Genomic DNA, 25946 nt, shown 5'->3' on the forward strand with positions numbered 1-25946 from the left:
CTCCCAATTCTTTTCTTATCAAAGCACACAAGAGGACAGCAACACGAGAGACTGTGCCATGCCCAAGGACACAACGTTGAGTTAACTGACAAAACCCAGTGCCAAGTAGCCATGCTTCAGGTGTCAACTGTGTGTTAGATAAGTAGAGGGGTTTTTACTACATGGACAAACAAACATCTCAGCTGCTTGATGAGCACTTGGCAAGACCACTAATCTAATGACAGAGGACGTATTTTAAACTGCTGGTTATTCACAAGAGGCAGGTCTAGACTTTGCAAGCCTGCTGTTGCAGCCAGTCCCTGGTCCAGGGAAGCGTTGCATTAATACCAAACCCACGGCCAGGTTTGCCCTCCAAGAGAAGCAGCTCTGACAGCAAACCTGGCATCAGAACCCCCCCGCCACGCATCCCCCCGTCACTGCCATGACTCACTGCCACCTCCTCAGGTCTGTGATAAAGCAGCTTTGGGTCAGGGCTGCAAATCACACAACTGAGCTAAAATGAAGAAAATGCAGTATTGCTTTAACCCAGATCAGTTTACTGAGCCTTCCAAGAGCACAGCCCCACCAGCAGTATCTGCAAAACAAGGGCACCAGCAAGCCCTGAGGGCTGGCAACTCCTTAACCGCGGTTAGCTACCAACAGCAGCAAGTCATCAAAACGCACATTTCTGAGTCTGGGAGAGCAACTCTCTTCCTTCAGACATTAAGCAGCCCTAATGCCACCCAACAGTCCTGGCATATCAGTGGTTCCCTTTGCTTCTGGTGCTGCTTTCAGCTAAAAGGAGCACATAGCCCAGGGAGATGCCAAAAAATACTAGAGTTCAGGTTGTTTCTGTAAACATCTGAAAACACAAATACTTTCAGCCATGCTAGGCAAGCTACCATCAAGATCACCTTGCTAGTACCATTGTCAGCAGTCAGATTTAATTTATAGTTTTGACTAAAAACTTCGCAATACTGACTGCTTCTGTATATACAGACATTGGGCAATTATACGGGATGAGCAGCTTGTACAGATGAAGAGGACTTGCAGAAGGACACAGCTCAGAAGAGGTCAGATGGGTATACGCAGTTCTTCACTAATAAGAAATGAGACAGGTTTTGCAGAAATTCCATGAGCCCCCCTACCTTCGTCAGCTGCTGCTCAGAGGGAAAGCCCAAACCAAAGACAGTATTTGCTCTGCTGTCCGCCCACTGGCCAAACTTCTGCGATGTTTTCGTGAAGGTCATGTTAGGTGTGATTGTGCTGTTTATGATCACCTGTTTAGAAACAGATCAAAAAAGAATTAAAAAGTAGAAGCCACATCGGAAATGCATATCCTAGCAACGATACATCCAAAGTAATTAGCAGTCTAAATTGGGAAATTGCTGTATTCAGAAGAGTTTTTTTTTCCCCAAAACAAACCAGTTTCTATCTTGTCTTACTTCATGCAGAAATTTCAACGTTTTATCTTCTTTTTCCAAAGCACTATCACGGACCTGCAGTTAAACATGTCTGCAGGAATGTCAATGAACTCGAAGCAACAGCAAGAACAGGAGCTATAAAATTACCCTGGCAGAAATACAGATGTAAAATCTACTTTTTTCAGCATTACAAAGGCAGAGGCATGGAGGCACATGGCTACTCCCACCACCCTGCCAGGCACCCAGGACGGTCTGAGGCCTCCAAGCAAGGTATGCACCAGCAACACTTTGCCCTCAGACTGGAAGAGCAAAGAGATATTTCTGCATTTCTCCATTTGGCCTTGGGCCTCCACAAGCAGGATGCCAGAGACATGTCAGAAATTAAAAAAAAAAAACAACCACCCCACCCCCCCCCCAGACAACAAAACCAAGACAAGGAGAAACTGATGGCTTAATAGTGAGTTTAATTTGGGAGGGTGGTGAAGTGCATCACCAACAATGCACGTGCAGTATCAAATGTGGGCCTCGAGACAAATGTTCTGCCATTTTACACAAGTTAACTAATATGTGCTTCCCCCTCAGCAACCTTGAAAGCAACAGTAGTTCTCGTAATTAAAGAAATAGCCAACAAGAGGAAGGCTTTTGGGATGAGGTCTCTAAGGAACTTAGTGGAACAAGCATAAAATGTGATCTTCCAAAAAGGAATGAGATATATGTCAGTTCATTATCAAAAACCTTAACTTTATTTTCAAGATACTTCATTATATGAGTCTAGAGACTCCTTCCCCTAGAAATTAATTCATGTGTAATGTTCTTTCTGCTAACAGAATAGGAGCTTTCTTTAGTAATGCGTACCATCATTTCCAATATGCAAATTATGCAGTAATTAAGCCAAATCTGTGGGACAGTTTAATTAACATGATCAGGAAGTATCCTGGCAACATCACTTACTATGTATTCCACGCAGTTTTTTTTCCTAAGCTATCACTTACATTTAGCAAAAAGTGTGAAATAAATTTACCAGAAAAAGATATTTACTTGCCTCCATCCCCTCCCTAACTTCTGACCTCTGTGCCAACGCTTTTATTTGCTTTCTTAGAAATTGCTCAACTTCAGTGATTCTCTCTTTTTGCACCATCACTTTCAAATAAACATACGATTTTCTCCCATTTCCTACCACTGAAAGTTTCACCAAAAGGATCACAGCAGATGAGGGCTAGGTGGCTGATACTCCTACAATTGCTTTGTGCATGGGAAGGATCAGGGAAGAAAGGGGGAGAGGTGACTCCGCAACCAGCGCTGGCCATCGCATGCCACACAGACATCAGCTTTCAGGGTGGAAACATCCTTCCAAATGGCCAGTTGACAGGCAGAGGTATAAGCAAAGCTGCCCAGCTGTGCTCTCCTCCAGCTAAGTCACACAACAGAAACGCAGCCAATATAAAATCTAAGTGCAATTTCAGAGATTGAAATTAAAAGAAAATCAAAGATTTTATGTAGGGTTTTGACAATGCAAAGGGAGTATGACGATATGAGGACTGGATTTTACAGAGTCACAAGAACAGGAGGAAAAGCTACCATCAACCCAGAAAATTCAGAATGCTTTCTAAAACTTTAAAGAAGGTGCTATATGTATATTTCTTCTTTAAAAAATCTCACATCAGACAGATGAACTACTCACAAATGTTTAGGTTCTCAAGTTACAGAATTTATTTTAGAAGCTATGAAATACCCAGAAATTTCAAGTGATAAAAAGTATTATTTCAGTCCTACTGTGCCTATCAAATTAGACATCTGTAGGGAAAAACTAATAAAATGACCCATTTTATTGAAAGGCAAAATCTTCACTTACTGGAAGCAGACTCTGAGAAGAATAAAATCCTTCCACACCTCCTACAATAATCACTGAGTAAATACAAATATACAAAAAAAACACAGCAAAGATATCTTTTAGACCGCAGTCCAATATTATCAAAGACGTGATAAAAAGAATAACGAAGCCTGCAAATTGTAAACCTAGGAACACCTTATTGAGCGATGAAATGCACTACATTAGCTTAGCACCTTAGAAGTTAATTTTTTTTTCTATAGACAGCGCAGAATCCAAGAAAAGGTTGTGGTGATCACACACCTTCAAGAAACTGACAGTTCATCTGTTAAATTTATAATAAGCTGCAATTAGTGAAACTGCCTGGAAGCCAGCTCTACCTTTTTTTTTTTTTTCCTTAAATCCTCCTCTGTCAGTCAGGCACTTCAGAACCACTGCGTTCTGAAAAACCTAAGTGGAAGCTTTGGAGATTAAATCGGAGCTCATGGAAATCATTCAGAGGAGCTGGATGCTGCAGGTACATCACACTTATCCAATGGGTCCTCCTCCCCACCTTTACCCCATTGTCCCGCCACACTCGCAGGAAGACACTGTAACATTAAACTTTGGGACCATCAGCCTGTACATTCACTTCCCATGTAAATCTGATCATCATTTCAGAGCAGAGACACTACATCGGCCAGGGAACAGTCATGTTGGTTGTGTTTAGGAGAACGCAAGGGTGTTATGATTTCAAAGAACAATGAAAAGCAAATGCAAGCACTCCGGCCAGGTAACCCAGCCTATCCCCCCCCCCAAAGCCAGCTCACCCTCAGCTACATGAGACTAGAAGGAAAGTAGTCCCCACCACTCTTCCATCTCCTGGGCAGGTGGTGTCCAGCTAGGGCAGTAGGCAGGAAAAGCATTTGTGGCCACCATAAGAGGAATGTTCAACCAAACCGGGAAAATCTTCTTTTTTCATGAAAGTATGAGCCAGAATTTTCAAGTTTCAAAGGAAAAAGGATGTGAGAAGAAGGGCATAGAAAGGAAAGGGCACTATTTGAAAGCTGCTGTGGGAAGGATGAGCGTGCAGGCTCTTTTCCACCCCTACCTGTAACCCAGTATTATAATTCAATAAGAAAAGGCCGCTCATCAATTCAAATAAGCTCTTATGAAATAACTTTGCATTTGGTCCTTATTTGTAGAATACAGACATGGTGCAATTCCAGCTGCATCAGAAAACAGAATAAACTTGTGGACTTTCATCCAGGATAATGGATTCAAAAGACAAACTACTCTCTAATCAGATGCAATCAATCCCTGAAGTGGTTAAAGAGTTCTCCCTAAAGACAAAGGCAGAGAGGAGCATAATATAATAAGCACCTTACAGAATAATAAACTCATTCATCATACTGACTGAGTTGTCTACATGCGGTTAAAAAAAAATCTGCCTTTGCTCTCATCTACGTGCAAGCATATCAGATGGCAAACTTTCCTGGTACATCCGCATAAGCCAAACAAAATCTCGTACTAATTTCACTTCCTTTGGGAGAAAAACAGTCCTGACAGATTTAAATTTTTATTTGAAGATGACACAGAAGAATGTTCATAGTACAAGGTAGTGCTACATCAACCAGAAATGACTCCAGACATTTAGAAACACACCAGGTATATTCATCAGATAAAAGTGAATGCAAATAAGCTGGTGTAGAGCAGAACATTCATAGGCTGTAACACACCCATGCCGCTGCCTTCCCATAGAGAGAAACTGCCAAATAAATCAGGCAGAGAGAAGTCACAAGATGACCTGAGTGCATAGACGGGAAAAAAAAAAATGTATTGGCAGCTCATGCTGTTCATAATGTATGAGAAATGCCCATGTATACAGCTGCCACTTCTTTTAGGAGACGTTTCAAGTATTTAAAGGGTTCCCCTCCTACGCTCCCCCCCTATCACAACAGTGCACCGAAGGGGAAAAGCTGATGCGGCTCCTGAAAATACATTTTCCCAAGTCACCGTTTCATTAACATAAGGTGAAGGTGCGTGTCGGCTGGCTGGAGTACAGAGGGAGCAGAGCTGGAGCAGCACACGGGGGTCTGCTGCCTTGGCTCACAGCGTACGCCCTGGTCGCATCGGCCCCGACTTGCCAGATTGGCAGGAAGGAAAAGCAGAGATGAGAGCAAGCTCGGCTCCAAGGGCAGGAGAGCAGTGACTGCGGTGGGCATTTGGCAGAGCTGCTGGCACAGCCCTGAGGAGGAAGGCCAACGCGACAGCAGGAATTGGCCAGGACGCCTCCTCTGATGAGACACCCGCCAAAGGGGACGATGAGCCAACTCAGCGAGCCCTGTCACAAGCTTCTCTACCTGGGAAAAGACCGAAACAACAGCTATGAAATAACTAATGAATATATTAGCCAATACAGTTTGGAACTGTGTTAAATTAAATCAGAAAAAGGCTGCTTATTCTGGGACAAGAGTGTCAGACTAGGAATTATTATGGAATTTCCCCTTTAAATTCACATCACCTGTTACTCTGAAATAACCTCACCTCCAGAAAAGCCCCAAGGCTCAAGGCCATAGGATATACTCATTAAGAAGTCACTACATTAAAACCTAACCATTTCATTTTCACACCTCTGAATATGTGCTTTCCAGTTTGCAGCCCTTGTGAAATTTAATTTCCCCAACCCACCAGGCTGCTAATCTTCAGTAAAGATGTATCCCAGTCTAAAAACAGAATTGAAGAAGGGAAAAAAGCTGCTAATCCCCTGGCCACAGCTATCACAGGCTCAGCAGGTTCTTCCAGCTCATCAAGTCGATGTGAATCAAAGGGCTTGTGACACTGGATGTGAAGATGAGGAGACAGGGATGGATTTGCAGAGAAATTCTCTCTCTATCCCAAATGTTCAGCAACTCCCTTGTGAAATCAACCCACCTACATTTCCATGATTTGCACTATCCTTTGCTATCTACCGTCCTTCCTATCTCTGCTGAGAGCTCCTAGACTTAGATCTAACATCTTTTCAACTGGTGATAAACTGATCATCTAATTTCTAGTCCTACAAAACCAGTGCACACACATACATAGTTAATCAAGACAATACTATTAAAGGGAAAAAAGACAGTCCCTTGCTGAGGCCACCTAACAGTAAAGAAGGAGCAGCACAAAGACTGCTCACAGCAGCACAAGAACTTGGAGATGAAAGAAAGAACAGCCTTGGGCCAAAACAGTGAACCTGTAATGCAGGAGGATTAATTACAGTTGTTTTACAAATCAGGGCCAGCAAATGTGATCAAATCTTTCTCCGTGCCCCTCTTGATAAGTCTTGGTAGAAGGTCCTGAAAAAGAAAAAAGCCTGGGAAAACTGAAAGTAGCAATTACACTTGTTCTAGCTTTGCTTTATCTGCTGCACATGACATGTACGTGGTGCTCTACCTGTGACAGGCTGAGGGTGTGGATTAATTAGATTGAGAGCACTGTAAACATATGTTAAGAAGAGTGTTGGGTTTCTCCATTTTGCAGTTCCTCCTGCTCTGCTCCCTCGTTTGTGTGACAGAGGAGGCAGAGCACAGGCTAGGCAACAGTTGGCAGGACATCTACCACCGCCTCTTGCTCTGGTTACCCATCCTTTTATCCCTACAGTGCTAGTAAGCCTTGCCAGCCTCTGCTTTTCAAGAGTTTCTGTTCTATACAGTTAACCACAACAGTAGCTATTTCACCCATCAATGGACTCAAAAAGCTTCCATAGGTACACCATGTATTTCTGCAGAAGGCAGGAGTGGAAGGGGAACCGCAGTGATTCATCTGCACTCTTGCAAAGAGGAAGGTGCCAGGACACCTTGCAAGCCGCAGAGGACTTGCTGCAGTCCAAACCATTTACTTCCCAACCTGGGCTCCCTCTACGGAGAGGAGGCTCACCTTTCATGGGTAACGTATCTCACATGCTGCTGCTGCTTGCTTTATGGGAAAAGGGGCCATTTCTACAGTTGCACGCAGCTTTATTTTTTTTGTCTTGCATCACCTTGCATCCCCAGGATAATTCAATGAATGGTGAGGTTCATTTTTAACCCCAAAAGCCAACAAATCAAACAAACCCCATACAGTTCTTGTCCACCTTCATGACAAGAGATGTAAAAATAGCCCCCCCCCCCCCCCCCAATAAAAAGACTAATAACCGTTTTTCCTCTGGTAAAATATTTCTGTTGTAAAGACCACACTGAGAACCTGTCTAAATGCAACGAAAGTGGGTTCATGATTATGTGAATTCTATTAAGTAAATCTCCTGCTACACCTACTCCATGCACTCTTTTTCTTCCCAAGGTAATTAACATCTCTGCAGCGTTGGCTTCCCACCTCCTCCACCCAGTCTAAGTCTCTAAAATCTCCTATTTTTGCTTTGACATCTGACTAGAATTTTTTTTCCTTTTAGGCACAGCACACACATCCACCCACCCACACGATTCAAAGCACCAGCAGCTGTTTCATGAAGAAAATCTACAGCAAGGATTTTCAAACCCTCTATGCTGGAACAAACTGTTACCCAGGAATTTCATGCAACATTTTACAAAATATATAAACCAAGATGCTTGTGTGTTATTTTCATACAAGAAATAAGATTTCTAAGTTATGAGAGACAGGGAGAAGAATACACTGGAGACTACTTTTTCCTAGTGACTAAAATTGAGGTGAGGGAGAAGGTTGTGTTATCTACAATTAGATACAATTAAAAAAACCCCAGAGTTATATCACATTCATGCTTTGGAGGATTTAATAAAAGCATAGTCTTTGTGTAGAGTATAACCATATCTCTATATGAATCATTTAAGCACTGATCATTTTCTGCATCCTTCAAGCTGTATGAAAATAGCCTCACTTAAGTCTGAAGGTCCCTTTGCAGAGGTCAGAAATGGCATGGCCATGTGGCATCATTAAAGGCTCCTCTACTCTTTAACAACCTACACACCCCAGGGAGCAGTCAGCAATAGGATAGCTTACCAAGTCCTCTCCAACACCGGGAAAAACTGTCCCTTGGCATGAGGAATGACCAAGAAGGGCAGGCACATTATTTTAGGAGATGACAGGATCTACTTGACATCTTCTAAAGCAGCTCAAAGTGGTCACTTTTACGTGACAATTAAGGGCAACCAGGATCTAGCAACACTTAGAAGCAATACACTAACATAACTGAAGATACAAGGTATCTATGAGAACACAAAATACCAATCCTCAGAAATCCCTCATCCCTTATGTTGCTGTTAGAAAACAAAGCTAGGTGGAGGTTAGCTGGGGCTCGTGTGATCATCTTATTCACTCCTCAGGGAGAATCAGCTTTGGACTTTAGCTAGTATTTAATGGTTGGCAGTCATCTATGCTATTCCTCATTCTACTTCTAAAAACCACTGTGCCATTGGATGTGACTTCACAATCCAGAATCAAGAAAGAAGTGATGTTTTGGTGTTTTTTTTTTTTTGTAAAACTAGGAGAATATTGCCTTGCATTATATTTGATGCTCAAATTTCAAGAATACACAATGCAGTCTAGCTTATTTATAAACTCCATCTGGCATGACTTGATTAGCATGTCTGATACATTAACTCTCCAAATAGGGATTTCCAAGTATTAGATACCTCTGGCACTACAGCAGGGGGGGAGAAGGGAACAAATAATTTATATAGCTGTTTCGGTGGATAAGCAATCCTCAGAGTTTCATAAAGCACAGCTTATAGGAATTATTCTTTATTACTTTCAGTAGCTGAACTTAAAAAGAGAGGGAGTAAAAATCCCAGATTAGGAAACCAACAGCTAACCAGTGTTGCATTTATTGCAATTCTTGACGGAACTCCCCAGTACCCTGGAAGGAGGCTGTGGAAAGCTTGAGCGGATGTAGCATGTGCTTAGTTCACCTTTGGGCACAAGGTTCCTCAGCCCTCTTATAATTTCTTTTGGAAGAAAAAGGCAGCACAATGCAAAACCCACAAGAAAGCCAAGAACCACTGTGCTCCCTGGAGCCTGGTGAGAAGGTATGGAAGTTTTTACCATCCGTAAATTTGCCTATTTGAGTCTCATCCCACAGGTTTTGCTTTGAGCAGCTAATGAAATCAGAAAGACGAGGGCAAGCATCTGTAAACTCTACCATGTTGTGCCTGTCTTGATGATGTTACTAAAAACTTAGATTTTTTTTTTTTCTCAATTTTCACCTAACTGCAGGAATGAATTATTTTCACCAAAAATTTGTTCAAGATTCTTCAAAAGCTTTGCTAAGTTCAAGGACCATGACCTAAAACAGGCATCCTTTGCTTGACTCCAGATTTCTTTACTATAACATCACACGGTTTAATTAACCTCTCTGGCACGTTCAGATGCCACATTCATACTCGAGTCTGGTGATCAGAAACAACTGTCTGTGAGGCAGTTACGTGCTGAAACACTTTCTTCTACACAGCTTTTCCAAGAAATTTTATGGCGAGGTTTTAAAAAGGAAAAATCTACCCAGACCAAAGTTTCTCTACTTGCTGATGAACGGTGCAGCAAGAAATCCTCTAGCATGGATTTTTATCTTGTCCTCTTTTTTTTTTTATTCTTTTTAAAAAGTAATGAATTGCATTTCTGAAAAAAATTCTACAACATTGATATCCTGGATTCAGTTGTGTGTGGCTCTTCCAGAGCCAGTGACACATGAACGCGCTGTACACACAGGCAGAAAAATGAGCCAGATCGGATCAAACAGTGGCAGATGTGCTTCTGTTCTTCTGTCAAGGATACAGCTGTTTCCAGCACTTTGTTATCTTTTCTCCTAAGCTTACTAACTGGCTTCTGAAGGATTTACTTCCAGAAATAATCCAGACAACGAACAGAGGACTTTTCACATTTCAAAGTTAATAACTTGGAAAGAGATTAATATAGAAACATTTAAGCTATATGAGTTCTACAGCTCCAGACTTTCTTTTTCTTTTTTTTTTAGAACTAAAACACATCCTCAGCAGATGATCAAGATTTCTGGTTGATGCAGTCGCAAGGAACCCACCAAATTTCCCGGCATTTACTTTGTTCCATTTCTCAGCTTTTGACAAGCTCTCTTTCACCTGAAGCCCCAGATCTTGTTTTTGCAAACATTTTTAATTTTTCCTTCCATTCCCAGGTCATCTCCACCAGTATTAGCAATTCTGAAATTACCACTGCAGTTAAGCCCTATCAGTAATTTTTTTTTTAATTCTCTGAACACTCAAGGACCTGTCCACACAAGCACACCCAACGTTACTAGCTCTACCCATCTAAACCAGTCTTAGAAACTGCTGGAAATTCTCCTGCAGACACAACTCCAGGCAATGTACTATCCTCCCAGTTATTAAACCCTACACCTCCCCTCAGCCTGAATTTCTGAATACTTGATATCACCTTAAGCAAATAAAGGATGATGCAAGTGGGTAGTCTCATCCTTGGCTGACAGCTCTGCTTCTCCTCTATGCTGTATCTCTTCATCACCAAATTCCAAAGAAAATGTTCTCAAGTTACTTTAAGGTCTAGAGAGCAACAAAATGGGCTGCTGTTAGAACAGCACAAGTTAGAACACAGGAAGTTCCGTTCAAATACACAGAAACACTTCTTTACGGTTCGGGTGACGGAGCACTGGCACAGGCTGCCCAGGGAGGTTGTGGAGTCCCCTTCTCTGGAGATTTTCAAGACCCGCCTGGATGCAGTCCTGAGTAATGTGCTCTGGGCAATCCTGCTTTAGCAGGGGAGTTGGACTAGATGATCTCTAGAGGTCCCTTCCAACTCTGAAAATTCTGTGATTCTGTGAAAAACTCAAGTAACTTTAGTCAAGCCGAGTACACCACAAACATAGACAACACAAATATTTTAAGATCATTGGCAACTGTTATTTTCCTTAGTTTCATTCACTCTTATTTCAAAGATGTCTTTGAGAAGAATGTGAAGTCCTGGTCTACATAGCAGAAGGATCCAGTGCACACCTCGGTGTGTTGACCCTACGTAGATATTGATTCTCATTTTAAAATGCGCATTTCATTTTCTATTTGCATCTATCCTGCTTCAACTTCCACTAACCCCAACATTCACATTTCTCTTTGACAGGCTGAATGATTTGTCTCCACAGGACCCCTTACTTTGGAGCACACCCCACACCGTCAAGGTGCCTGACCCGCCACCCCCTGCAGACACCTTCCTGCCTCATGCCCTCCTGCACCCGCACGCGGAGCAGCAACCTCTGCCTGGACAGCACCAGTGTCACCCACTGATGGCAACTTTTCCTTAAGTTCAGAGTTCCCCCTGAATTCTTCAAAGGGATGCTAAAAATCTGGAAGTTGCATCACCACAACACCTTTAAATGAAATCAGGAAATAGCTATTAAAATCAGCACAGTAAAAATATTAATTATTCATTGCAAGTTGCTTCACTGTCTGAGTGAAAGAGACCAGTTCCAGCTTCGATTAGGCTGGTGCGCTGACTGAGGGCAGGACAAATGTTCTTCTGCTCTTAGTCTGTTCATGATACAAATGAAGAACTTCACAACAAAAGGAGCAGCTGCCTCTCAGGGAACAGCCCAATCCAGCTTCATTATTTACAGCAACAACGAGCCCAAAAGGGACTGCAAAAAGCAGCTAATGACTCTTCAGGTGTCTTTTACAAAATACTTTGTTGAGCACAATTGGTACTAGAACATGTCTCCATCAGACGAGCATCATTCTCCAGCACGGGCGTGGAAATCTGAACGAGGAGAAGCCCACACTGCAGCTGCCTTACGAAGCCAACTCATCTGATGAGAGTAGATTAAATGACATCAAATTATTTTAAAGGCTCTAGTATGGATACACAGTATATACACGCTGATATTATTACAGTTGCTCTGTCTCAATGGTAAAGTACTTGTTTATTATATGATGCATATATAAAGACCATAAAACCACAACTAATGTTTTTCCTTAATAGTAATCTCACTAGTGTAAAAGCAATGAGATGTTTATTATAACGTACACACAAACTATGCACGCTGGAAGACAGCATTATGCATTAAAATTACATTTTATACCCTGTTCTTGTATTTCAAAAGATGTTCTTTTTTATGTGGGGGGTTAATTAGTTCCATTTGTTGGAATTACTCTTTTATGGCTCCAGTATCATTTCCAGTGCTGATAATCATGTTGAAATTAGCTCCAATAGTTCACAAAATACTTAACACTACGATAAAGAGAAGATGAAGGCCATCAAATATACTTAAAATTTTGTGTTATAGTAATCAGCGAGACCAGTACTGGAAATCTTTTCTTACAGCATATGAAGGTTTCTTTTCTAGATAGGTATGGCCAAGAACGCAGGAATACTGGATCAGTCAGCTCGGACCTCCAAACGTCACAACCTGGTCACCTTTCCACCAGTTTACCCTAATGAGCCGTCACCCTTAAGCTGGATATGTCTTTTGGGCTCTTCAAACAGTAACATGTGTCACACGCTGCCTTTTTATGAAAGGTCTTTTTCGTGTTGGTTCTCAGTGCCAGAAGGATAAATAATAATTGAGCTTTCCCCACACCTGTTTTATGGTTGGCACTCTTTCTGGGACGACCAGAAAAGAAGGGATTTCCCATCCAGCCTGGAAGAAACAGCACGAAGGGCAAAAAAGCGCATGGCAGAAAAAGTTTTGAAAAAAGGAAATAACCATCTCAGTTACCCAGCGGTGAAAAAAGCTTTGACAAGCTGGAATAAAAAAATATTTTCTGCTAATTTAACCACACTTTACCAGCAGGGGGTCTCTGAAATCGTCGTCCTGCCAGTGCTGCAGTCAACAAAATAATCTTCAGGGTGAGGAACTTGGCATTTCAGCAGGCACAGGGCAGCCAGTTTGGACCCCAGCAGCACCACGCTCCTCTGGGATGCAAACAGCACACAGCACTCCTGACAAGCAATGGCCATAAATAAAACTAGGGCAGGCAAAACTGGAAATAAAAGAACGTCCATCCCTTTGACAAAATACACATATATGCTCACCCACACCTTTCAAAATCATAGCATTTAATTCAGAATTTCTCTATATACATTACAAGAAAAGGCAACACACCACTTTGTAAGGTCACTTTTCACGTTCTTTTACATCCCTTTATCTTTTCCCACCCAAGCCTGTAAAACATCTTCTATCATTTCACTACAAAACTATTAAACCTGAAAAATTAGGTAGTTAAAAAACTCAGTTATTTTTTAAAAAAATAGGTATTTAAAAAATACAAAACATGGTACATCTCTCCACCTCATTCATTGAGCACTGGGTCAGGCAAACACACACCAATACTCTGAATGCCAAGAGGGAAGGTGATGTTGTGATCAGTTCTGCTACTCGTTATTGCAAATCAGATCCATGAGGTTTTAGAGGCACAGGTAAATGCTGCCACACCAACGCAGACCCCTGGCGAGATACGCATTGGCAGAAGCCTTTTTTAATTCGGTGCCAAAAAAATTGTAATAACTAAATTACTTGGTAGATTTTTCCTGAGAAAGAGTTGTTATTGGTTTAAAGGCTGAATTTACGTCAATGAATGAAAAAAAAGAACATAAAGAACTTGCCAGATGAAGGAATTTCATCCGTGCTACCATACCCTGCAATTTTTTTCCTGTGAAAGGAAAGCTTCTTAAATTCAAGAGTCACCTTTTGGCAAAATACCCTAGGATATTTTTAACAGCTATGTCTTAAAATAATTCCATTTCCATGGGCAAAGAAAATGATTTGTTTTGAGTCCCTGAATACAGCACTGGAAGAACTCCGAATTTCCTCTCCGTGTGCCGAGGACACCTGCCTCCAGTTGTGAGAACACAAAAAGCGTGGTCATAAAGAGGTGGGCAGCTATTAAATTAGGTAGCAATTAGGACTAGTACAGGAACTGAGAAAGCCAGAAATATATCAAATATTAGCAGATCTACATGTCATCCCTTCTTACCTCCCTAAATATCTGCTACTGTGTGCTGCCGGGGCGCTATCCCTGCCAGCTTTACTCTGCTCTGGAAATCTTACTGTCCGTTCCTGCTGGGACACTCACTGATAGATCCCATTATAAGGGCTTATATGCCACTTAATCAAACAGCTTCATCGTACTATATAATGTACCGTATTCACTTTGGGGAACATTATGTGAATACTGATTGGCAAAATTTGGCCCATATTCTTATTCTTACTAATTGCAATTTACTTCAGAATTAGAACCACCGATTTTGCTTTCCCAGCACAGCAATTTTTCTTGTTCTCTATTCAATACTTTCACACCCTTATGCCCAACTTAGCTGCTGATCTTCAATATTCAAGGTAATTGTTAGGTGAGAAACTCTTTTAAGTGATCTAGCAAACTAGGAATGAGTGTCAGCTGACAACTTTTTTTTTTCTCTGAAACACAAAGTAGTTTCTGTATCATATATTTACCAAAATTACTCTAACAATCTAGTCATCTTTTTAAGCCCCGATTTTAATTTTTTCTAGTCATCTGTTTAAACCTCTCACACAGACAACTTAGGACCAGCATCTGAGATGACTCTTCCTGTGTCACTTTCTTTGCTGCTGTCATCTCAGAATGTCTCACTATACATTTTATTGCAGGCTATGAATTTTTAAGATAGCTTTATGTTCCTTATTAACAACTTCTTTCACAAAAGATAAAAATGATGCTGTTGCAATCACAGGTTTTGTAGAAATACAACATCTAAACATTTGAAAATTAGGACAGAAGCTTTTTTCTGAGGGATTGTATTTCCTTCTCAAATTCTATACAGAAACAAGAAACATCCTTTTCCCCTTGTCTGTATTGTTTGGATAACACATATTTCCAATTTATAAAAAATAAACACACACACCAACCAGGGCACTACCATGCCTTATTCCAGAGGATGACAACGGAGGATATCAGTCTAAGTAATTTCCATGCTTTTGAACTTTTTCTCCTCTAAAAGGCAGAATAATGTAGGTCACTTTTAATGAGGAGCCCTGTGTGTGGCTTTCCCCACACATTACACAGCAACTGGGCACTTATGAGTTCATGTCCTCCCTGCTCCATCACTGTATTTTGTCATTTTTCAACAGGGTTGACTTTTGCCCACAACGCTGGGCACCTTCATATGGTGAAGTCTCTTGGCTGCCTCATTAACTCTGAATCAGTGTGTGCCCTTGCATTTTACTGTATCATTTCCTCTAGCATTCGTTATGTTTAAACAGCCTCTGGCAAGAAACTTCTTAAAACATCATGCTGAAATTAATTTCTCAACAACATACAAGTCAATTACAATGTAATTAAAAGCTATACTAATCTATTCCCTTGTTTGGTAATGGTATCTTGGTTAAGATCATCCAGTGTATACTTGTATGGTGTCTGTGAAATCTTTTGCTATAAATTGTAAGCTAATGTCCACAGCACCTGTTTTTCTGTGAAAGACTCAGGAATTATAATAGCTGGGTTTTTTGAGCTTTGCAAACACAAGAAATTAAAGTGATACAAGCTATTTTGAATCTAGGGTCTCCACTTTTCAGTGCTTGACTCCCCAGGCACTTCATTGGGGTTTTTTGTCATTGGGCTAGGAGATTTGGAAAAATCCTGGCCCCCAGAAGGCATATGCTCTCTCCTGGCTTTGCTCCATCATATCGGACTCCTGGTTTTCAGCACAAGCCTCTTGCATATCCCTCTGCAAGGGAAAAGTTAAGCTCCCTTGACTTCACTCTGCTCCCTACCTTTACCCTACCCCCTTTCCATTCTATTTTCCTCTTTGCTGCAGTGTTCACCTTCACCTCCACAGGTATTAGCCAGGCCCTTCTGTCCTTCCCCACTACTTGGCAAACGCGTACGGACCCAAAAGCAGCATCCTACTGCACTGGCAGCGGAGCCAAGCAACCCCCTGCCAGCCATGGTCACTAAATGAGTTCTCAATATCTACACCTTTAAACGCATGGGCTCAGCGGTTCCCTTAATCCCCCCCTTCAGCCCACTCCTAAATCCTTCTCCCCTCTCCCCTGCAGCACCCCACCTCACCCTCCTGCACCCAGGGGGCTTGGGGACAAGGGACAGGGACCTGCCAGGAAGGAAAAGGGACAGGCTACACCTGCTGGGAGAAGAGAGGATGGGGACGAAGGACAGGGGATTGCGGAAGGTTGAGACCTTTGGGGACAGCAGCAGCAGCAGCCTGAGGAAGCCACTCCCGTGAGAACAGCCGCCCATCGGGTTGGTGGTGCATCAGGAGGAAACTAAATATTCATCAGATGGACATTACGCAGTCCACCCCATGCTCTGCATGACAGCAGCACTAACGGGTTCCAGCAGCCCTATGCTACTCCACTCTGCCCAAAGCGATACATTGAATGCTAAAAGTAAAATAAAGCTTATGCAACCAAGTAATGAACAATGTTTAGGTGAGGTGTCCTGGATTCTTGATCCCTTTAAAATATTTTTACTGTTACCATGTAATGTCAACATAAGGTAAAAAAAAAATCCTCAAACGAATCCAACTGCTGCATACAAGTGGGATTTAAATGAGATTTCTCTGCAAGCCAGTATGCACCGTATATGTTTGTCTAAAATTAGCTGGTAGAACAGCCCCTTGACAGTTTAGACAAGAATGGAGAGTTGTAAGAGATACATATCCTTCGTCACCACCTTCCTTCTAGGGCCAAGTCCCTTAATTTACTTGACCATCAGCTTTTTTGTCTTTAAAACAGGGATAACTTTTGCCCACAGTGATGCTAATCCATCTGGTATTTGCCAATACACAGAAGACTTTATTCTAATAAAGATGTACAGAAAGCAGGACAACATCAACCAATGCTGTTTATATTCTTCCTCACAGTCCCACCCAGTTTCATTTTTGGCTAGAAAAGTAGGTCAAACACTAAACAATAGTTGTTTGAGGGAGAAAAGCAACTTTTAACCTTATTTGGGTATAAACACCCTTTTTTTTTCCAAATCAGCGCTCTTAAAACAGACAGGCAGGGTAACTGGGGACTCTCCAGAGGGAGGCATGAAGGCAGCATCTCTTCTCAACCTGTTTCTTAATCAGCAGAGGTTCAATACAAGAGGAATAATTCATGTGGCCAGCAATTGATTCTTGCTCGGGAAGCCCCAGGGGAGAATTTTAATCATGGAAAGTTCACCTTCTTCTGGGACACACTAAAATGGAGAGGTGGTTCCTTCTCAATGGCTTTTGGGCAGATTACAAAGCAAAGCTTGGATGCCCACCTTGTTCTCAGCACACACTTTGCAGTTCTGGGCAGGACCTCTGGCTGCGGGCATATGCTGCCCCTGCAGCTTCCCCCTGCCACATACAGTAATTACTTTCTTTTCATTAATTGGTCTTAATGCATGCATGCACATCCACAAATCAAGCGACCCACTGCTGTGAGTACAGCAGTTTTGGCTTGGAAGTCACGCTCGCCTGGGTTTGCAAAGCCAACAGCCCATCACCACCAGCTTCGCCCGAGCAGGAGCATCCGTGGGGTGTAAGCAAATTTTGGGGGGCTCAGCTTTCCCCAGCAAGTTCCAGGGGCTGTATGCGCCAACTGCACACTGAGGCAGCCGGGGCGGTTAACTGGCATTTGTGGAAATGAACACACCGGCACAAACAGTGTAATGATGGTGATATATTAATGCTGTACTGATGTCAATGAAACATTACCATCAATTTAAGCAGGCAGTATGGCTGATTTATAAGCCAATAAATAACCAAATATAGCACAGGAGATGTTTGGAAAAACAAGCATGTGAAATAAGCATGACAAATAGAAAAGCTTTATTAAGGGATGATTTCTACGATCTCTCTCTCCCAGGACAGGGATATTTTAACATACTCATCCAAACAGGAACACAGATAAACAGGCTGTAAACTTGTCCTGTTTTCCTGTGGTTTGTGCTTTGACAGAAGTGACTGATGATTTTTGTACGAGTGAAATGTTTTAACTTATACCTCTGACTGGCGTCTCCTAGGGGAAAGCGGTCACCTTACAAGTTAGAGGAACTAATTAGAGGGATAAACCTAGTAAGTAATAAAAACTCTCATCTGAGCAACCCATTCAATCCAACTGATTGGAATTCTTACGGGTACTACTTCAGCAAACTATCTGGTAATGCAAAACAAGACAAAAAAAAAAAAGAGTGAGGGGTAGAAAGTCTTCATGCCTAATTTGTCATCTGAGGCTGATGAACTCCAGTGCAAAAGCTGAAGAAAATTAAGTGCTAACCTGTAAAACAGTTCAACCAGGAAAAAGTGAATATGCAGTTGGCATTTACATTAAAAGCTCTAGCCTGCACATATCTGTCTCCTCATTCCCTTTATAAATAACACTTTTTCACCAAAAAGGCCTCAGCCTTATCTACCTTGTATGGGTGGAGGTTTTAGATACTGTCCTATAGTCTCTATTTGGACACTTAAAGTTCCTGGCTCATTAAGACTGTTAAGTCAAACTAGTCAGAGGTAAAATCAATTAAGTTTGGTAAAATCACTTTTAAGATGCCCTGTGTTTTTCCAATTATCACTACAAGTGTCCGCAATGGATCATGTAAATAAAGCAAGTATTTATGAACTTCAGTGCTTAATGTAGCCCATCTAATGTCTATCTTCAGCCAGGGCTGACAGTCACGATCCTCTCCGCACAGTAAGCATGCCGGGGTACCATCAGCCTCCTACCTTGGCTCCATCCACACTGATAATCCGATAGCTGTTTCTCGTGCTGTCATAGAAGTAGGAAACAGTTACAGCCTGCTTGCTTGCGGGAACCCAGTTCTTCTTCGTGCTGGGGTCAATTTGGAAGACATGGGCTCTGGTGGTGAAGATGGGCTGTTCTCTGGAATAGGGAGGGACAGGAGAAATGGATGCATGAGTCTGCGGAAGATGAAATGTCCCAGAAGCCCAGCCTTGACCAGGCATGTTGAAAGCATAAGACAGAGAGCACCTGGCAATCCCCCAAGTGAAAAGGCAGAGCAGTGACACTGCTAAGCCACGATCCAGCCTTGGGTACCTCTCCCTGGCATTGCTAAGTGACACTCAGTGTGCTAAACTTAACTGCTGTAGCTCAGGAAGCAATCGGCTTTTTTCTCCCCATGTTTTATTAACTCAGTACCCACTTTTTCCTCAGAATATTTATTTCCAGGAAAGGACACTCCCATGCATTCTTTCTTTCCCCATCCATATATTTTGCCAAAAGAAACAAGTCGCCTCGGCTGGATTTCCTCCTGCCATGCATTCCTGTGAACCGCTACCTACAACCAGCGTTCCTCTGCAGATGTACCAATAATTCCAGCAATCTACAGGCATGGTATGATTACTGAAATATTAATCTCTGTCCTTAGAATCACACTGTTCTGTGGATGTGCATGAAAATTTCATCAGATGCAAAAACAATCAATCATCCTGCGGAACAAGGGGGAAAAGAAACAACCAAAACCCTGTATTGAGATATATTGCTTTTCAGATCAACTATCAGTGGGTGACGTACTGTCTTGGACACCCGGTTCCTAAACACCAGCCCTCGTCGGATGCTTTTACTCATCAAGAAAATAGTGCATACAGTGGAGGGTCTTTGTTTTACCTTGAACACATGATAGTGCAAATCACATGGAAAAGCAGAGAAGATGCAGGACCAAAAGAACAAAACGTGATACGTGCAAAGTCATCTAGGTTGAAGATCAGAATTAAGACTTACTTAAAGGCCATGAAACTAAATTAACTTCCAACTATACCTTTAATCCAAGTTTAGAAGCAAAAGCGAACTGAAAATTAAGCTCTATGGTGCTTTTATATACATTCTTACGCTCTGAGTTCTTAAAAGCTACAGTATATAACAGTCTATATTAAGCATGTCACTCAATATATTGTTATCACATACAAAATATTATTCATGAATAGTTACACTTGAGAGAATTATGACAGGATTCAAAAACAATCGTACTGCAATAGAGTTACCACCCAAAAATGTTTACCACATGGAAACTGAAAAGAATGCCAGGCTGAATTTTGCATAAAGCAAATGAAAAGAGGTAGATGAAAGGCCAGAGAGAACTCTTGCTCTCATATTCTATTCTTTGCTATGCATATAAATAATTATCTTCTATTATTTTCGATCACATAGTTTTGGAACTATGTTTTTATTACGATTTCTATAATCTTCAGCTCCTTGTATATACATTCACCTGTAGACTTTTAGAATAGAACAACTTCAGGTACTGCATGTAGGAACTGTATCAAACATCACACATGATCTTGACCACCGCAGTTAAATTAAAATTGAGGGGAGTAAAATAACAAACATCAAACAGATGAAGCAGTCTACCTGTAGAATTAGCTCAGGAAAGATGGAGTGAGCTTGCAAAGCCCAGCAAGACCTCAGGAGGGAGAACATGAAACAATGGTTTTCTCCTTGCAAGACATACGCAAAGTTTTACATTTTTCCAGGAGCTGCCATGCAGGTTTTCTGGATGGACAGCTGTGCTGAACTCTGTAAAATACTTATACAAAATAAGTTGAAATTACAATGGGACTGTCATGTTACAGCTGTGAAAGAGTAGCATTTGCTTCAGTTGTTCCTTGTCAGTAACTCACTGAACCTGACTCATTTCACATGCTAAGATCGATGCCATCTTTAGCTGAGAGGAAAGAAGGGACAGGGTTCTGTAATATTTTAAAAATATTTCCATCGTCTGTTACACAGGATTAGCAGTGTAACGCCCATGAAGGTCATGGGGTTTGTTTGCAACAAGGAATGAAGGGAAGGGAAGTTCCTCCCAAGCTAGTTATTCTTTTACTCTAAAAATATATACTTTCCCTGAGTGAAGAATAACTTTGAATTTATTTCACCTTTTACTTAGCTCTATATTATTAGTGGGTTCTGCTAATAATTGATTTTGCTAATGGTAATACAACCTGTATATTGCAGTCTAAACTTTCAGAAGTTTCAGGCTTTTCCTTCACACAAACCCATTCCACAAGCAACTTTAACTCTGGTAAGTCATCTTAACAATACCAGAAAACATTGTTAAAATTATGCCTGGCCTCTCTGCAGTAGCAAGCACATAAAGTACATCTGGAGATAGCAAAAGTAGAATGAAAGGAAAAACCATCTGTCTGCATTTTTTCAGGAGTCTTGTAGCAGCTACTCTTGTCAACATGCATCCAAGTGAATAAATTAATGGATAATGAAGCTCAGGGCATGAGATAGCCATCTATCCATTCACGTGGAGCTTTTATTACAAAGTAAAGACAAAACCTGACTATGTTTCTAATCCTTACAGTTACTAAACCATAAAAAAGTGCATTTTGTCTTCCTGGGTGCAAACAGCAGCCCTATCACTCACAGTGACACTGTGCTAGTTGGTAAATTATTTAAAAAAAAAAAAAAAAGCAATGTGTAAACTTAAGCATTTTAACTTGTAAGTCAGCTGTTGACCTTATGTTGAGTCTCAAATTTGGAAGCGGAGATGGTTACTCTCTACAAATGCCTTTGATCTTCCTGCCACAGGTGGCTCTACAAGGCAGCAAAGACCCAGGACTTATTTTTGACCCCCCTGAAGCAAATGAAGCACCCCCAGTACACAACCTCCCAGAAGCATTTCCCAGTGTTGACTTGTAATAATTAAGAAGATGCATTTCTGTGGCCGTGTCTGCCCTGCCACACTCCCTGCTGCCAAGTCCACCTGCAGGTCTGTGCTCGGTGGTCACCCCAAGGAGCCCAAACCCACCAGCAGGGTCCATGAGCCGGCACCACCAGTGCCACCGCGCTTCCCCTCGTACCATGGTGGGTCAGCAAAGCCAACAGCATTGACAAACTCCAGCGGTGCAGCTTTTAACACAGAGGGGAAAAATCCTCCTTTGTTGCACCCCAAACTCCTTTGACCACTGAAGCACACACAGGCAGCTATAAAACTGTGGTACTCAATTTTCAAATGAAACGCTGAATTAGGCACTTTTACAACACTTACCACGGCATTACAGAGCTCCAAATTGAGAAGGATTATTCTGCATTACTCACTTGCAACTTTTGACATTAAAGCAAGCACTTTACTGATAGAGAAATGACTTCATTTATCAGGATTCCTCTCCTTTTCATTTTAACAGAGATTTATCTAGTCTTACGCTTAAAAGAACAGCAATGCTGACTTGAAGTTCCCGCAGCACAACCTGCATCGTTAGAGCCCCCATAAGCCAGTCTTTACAGGAGACTGCCAGTTTGCCTGGGGAGGCAGGGAGCAGCCAGCCAGCCTACAGACTCATAAATCAGAAAACAAAGAGAATTTATGAATCTTTATAATCTCATGAATTTTAACTGAAGTTGTTAATGATTGATTAAATATTCTTTAAGAAAAAAATCTGTTTAAAATCAATTTGACAATAACATCCACTGTTTAAAGCTGCTCGAAAGGTAGCAAATGGAGACCTAAATTATAGCTAATAGTTCTTTGTTTAATAATGCAGATTAAGACAGAAAATGCACTTTGATGAGCTTTTTTATTATTAAATATGGCCAGCATGTTTTATAAATATGATTGCAATTTTCAACTCACGGTTTTATGCATTCCAGTTGACTTTTAATTTCCATCCTTGTGTTATGTGAGACAAATCTCAAGTAAAAAGCAATCATTCTCCATTAATGTAGAAATATGTCATTAACCTTTCCTGAAGAATTTAAAAAGCAAAATCTAAGACTCTGGAGCTAACTAACTGCATCCACAGCTGTGTGAGATACCATATCAGTTTCTGGTTAATATACAACCATGCCAAATTTTACAAGTGTGTGATTAGCTGCAAGCCATGTGTTTTATATTACTCTTCCTAATCAACGGGAATGAGCTCTCACTTAGGAAAAATTCAAATTATTTAATTCCAAGTTCCTTGTTTATCATTTGAATCATGAGCACAACCAGTGATTTAAATCACTTCAGCTGTAAAGAGACTTTGCTGACTGGCAGCCAGCACTGTAAGGGCTGTGGGATATTGATGGCTGATGGAGCCGTGGCACAGTGAGCCCTGGCTAGTGGCCAGCCAGCACCTGGGACAGCCCAGGACCCCGGGCCCCAGCCACACGCAGGGCTGCATGGAGCCAGCTCCAGCTCTGAACCAGGCACTGATGATGTGAACACTTCTGTATTGGGGCAATCTTTTTTTTTTTTTGGTAGTAAATAGAAAATAGTGACTCATGTGGGTGCCTGTGGGATCAGCACCCAAATTCTTTTAAATGTGCAAAGTGTCCAGTGCACATCAGGTGGACGCGCTGACCGAGCAGTAAATAGAAAAAAGCAGCTCCTTTACTTCTTGTAAGATCTGGAACTTCAAACATATCCATGACAAGAGCTTTGCCTAGTACTCCATCAGAGACAGACCCACTATTTGTACATTTTGCTGAGACTTTTATAACAGATCACATAAAATTCTCCATGAAGATGATTCCTAGTTTACAGGACAGGATAATCTGTGCTCTCCCCACACTAGTACTAGACAGCTTTGTACTGTCTAATTTACCAATTGGAATAAATATATTTTTAAAAATGATATGTCCCCATACAGCTGCCATTTGGTGGAGGATGCACACGCGTGCAGACAGCACATCAGCGTAGAGTGTTTGGAACACAGTGCTTCCTGCTACAGGCCAGCATCATGCACATGCTGAGGTTTATACTACCTGACAGCGCCAGCAGATCTGCTGTGATTTGCTATAACAAGTATTAGATAATGAGGATCTTTCAAGAAAGAAGAGTAGCTGCGAACGCAAAATCCTAGATTGTGACAAAACCCCCAGCACTGGTCATGGTGATAAAAAAAATTGATTTGCTAAGTGCAACATGATACACTTGGTGCCAATAGTTATTTGGATCAAACATTGCTACTACTGCCTGACAGTGCAATAAAAAGAACTATTCCTTTATGTATATCTTCACATATAATGTAGTTTGGAGTGCCACTTGTATTTATTCATGATAATTCAAAAATAAGCAACATTAGCAAGGCAAACTTGTGCCTTTGGTCCCAAACAAAACTGAATAAATATATCCTGCCCCTTGAATGCAGCAAGCTCTCCAGTCACTACTCCAAGACCCCCAAAGTCACCAGATGTCCCCCTTCAGCCAGGAGCAGTGCCAGCATTGGGGGTCCCCACACCTCAGGGTGCACAGCTGTCCTGCCAGGCTGTGGCTGCCTCACCTCTCCAGATTTTACTGTTGCATGGTGGCCCCTGAGTTCACAAATGGAGATTGTTCTCCTATTTGAAACAGTCATCTCAATGAAAGTCCAGGCAAGTAATGATGCCTAAAAATTACCTGTGAAAATTACTGTTTCATCTAACACTACTCACTTGTTCACACATGCTCATCTCAAACTTTAAAAACCAACCAACTCCTCTCCCCAAAACACCAAAATCCAAGTAAAGGCAGACCTCTGATGGAGGAGGTAACTGTTGTGCACCAAAGTTACAGTTCATGGTGCCGCACATGGCAATTAGCACATCGGTTGCATACACGGAATTGATCTTTGGTCAAAGCAAAACAGAGATTCCGCTATCCTCCAGCCTGTTACCTCTACATGTATAAGGCTTGTGCCATCTTGGACCAAATCTTTTCAGAAGCAGAAAACCACATAAATTAGCTTCTTAATGATGACTGAGGACAGAGTCAGAGGACCCCTCCTCACCTCACTACAGGCACTCCAGCCAAGACAAGCGCATCCCTTTTGCGCTTGCCACAAAGTAAATTCATCTGTCTCAGCCCAGTTCCCTGAGATACTGTAAACTCAACATCCATCACTGTCCCATTCCCAGCTGGGGTCAGGGACCAGGATGGCAGGCTGGGCCATCAGCATGGGCAATATGCAGAGCCGGGGAGAAGCCAACCCTAAACCTCCACATTTTACAGACATGGTAGCAGCAAACCAGCACCTTGCTCCCTTCCCAAATTGGCATACGCTCATTAATCTGGGTCAGCCCGATCTCATCGGCTGCAACAGGCAGGGTCAGATACCAGCTGCCAGCACACACAACCAGCAGCAGTGGAGAGCCTGTCCCAACTCACAAGGGTGCAGAACTCACAGCGTGAAGCAAAGCCGGTGGGTGACAGCTCCATTTTACACCTGAGGAAACAGCCATTGAGAGCAAGATGGCATCCCAGGATAACGGAGCCAGTAGCAAGCCTGGAAATAAAATTAAATCACCTCATTTCCTCTCTGTAGCATTGCTATTGCTATCATTGCAGGGCAGTTTTATACAAGATCTTCCACACAGGGAAGTTTTTAACTACACGAATTTAAAAGGCTAAATCAACAGCTGAATATTCACCACTCAATAAAAGGGGTTATTGTAAAAATTAACAGTCTTTACAGACCAGGGAGAAGCTATTGGTGGCTTTACCGGTTGCTCCCGCACAGTGCGGAGGCAGGTGAGCCCAGAGGCCAGCCCTGCAGATCCCCTGCCGGCAGCCAAGCACCAGTGGCTGGGTACAGGTCTGCCCAGAGCTGCTCAGCTCCGCACACCTGGGCAGCTCCCGCTGTCCTTGCAGAGCAAACAGCCCTCCTCACGCAGGGATTTCCACAGCAAAAATGACTGGGAAGGATGGAGAAGCAACTCTGAGCAATAGAGGGCAGGAAAGGTGAGCGTAGAGGGAAGAGGGAGGGCTTAATATCGGTTGTTGTATACGAGGGATGGGAGAACTGGTCCAGAGCAATAGGCTGGGCTATCAGGGGACAACTGCACTCAGGTTTTGGTCATCTTTTTTCTTACTGTAAAAAACTAA

The 25946-nt window shown here is 42.1% G+C and overlaps 1 protein-coding gene across 1 annotated transcript in view; it reads right to left on the reverse strand.

The window, feature by feature from the left end:
* The window catches only part of HOMER2 (homer scaffold protein 2), a 58493-nt gene that overhangs the window by 15770 nt on the left and 16777 nt on the right, over nucleotides 1–25946 (reverse strand). Inside the window, exons 2-3 of the mRNA XM_082489035.1 lie at nucleotides 18865–19021; nucleotides 1128–1259 (exon numbers count right to left, since the gene is read on the reverse strand). Of these exons, the coding sequence (XP_082345161.1) occupies nucleotides 1128–1259; nucleotides 18865–19021 (289 nt within the window). The remainder of the gene's footprint in view (nucleotides 1–1127; nucleotides 1260–18864; nucleotides 19022–25946) is intronic.

The sequence above is a fragment of the Vanellus vanellus genome (genome assembly GCF_965231255.1).
Source record: "Vanellus vanellus genome assembly, chromosome: 11".
NCBI lineage: Eukaryota > Metazoa > Chordata > Aves > Charadriiformes > Charadriidae > Vanellus > Vanellus vanellus.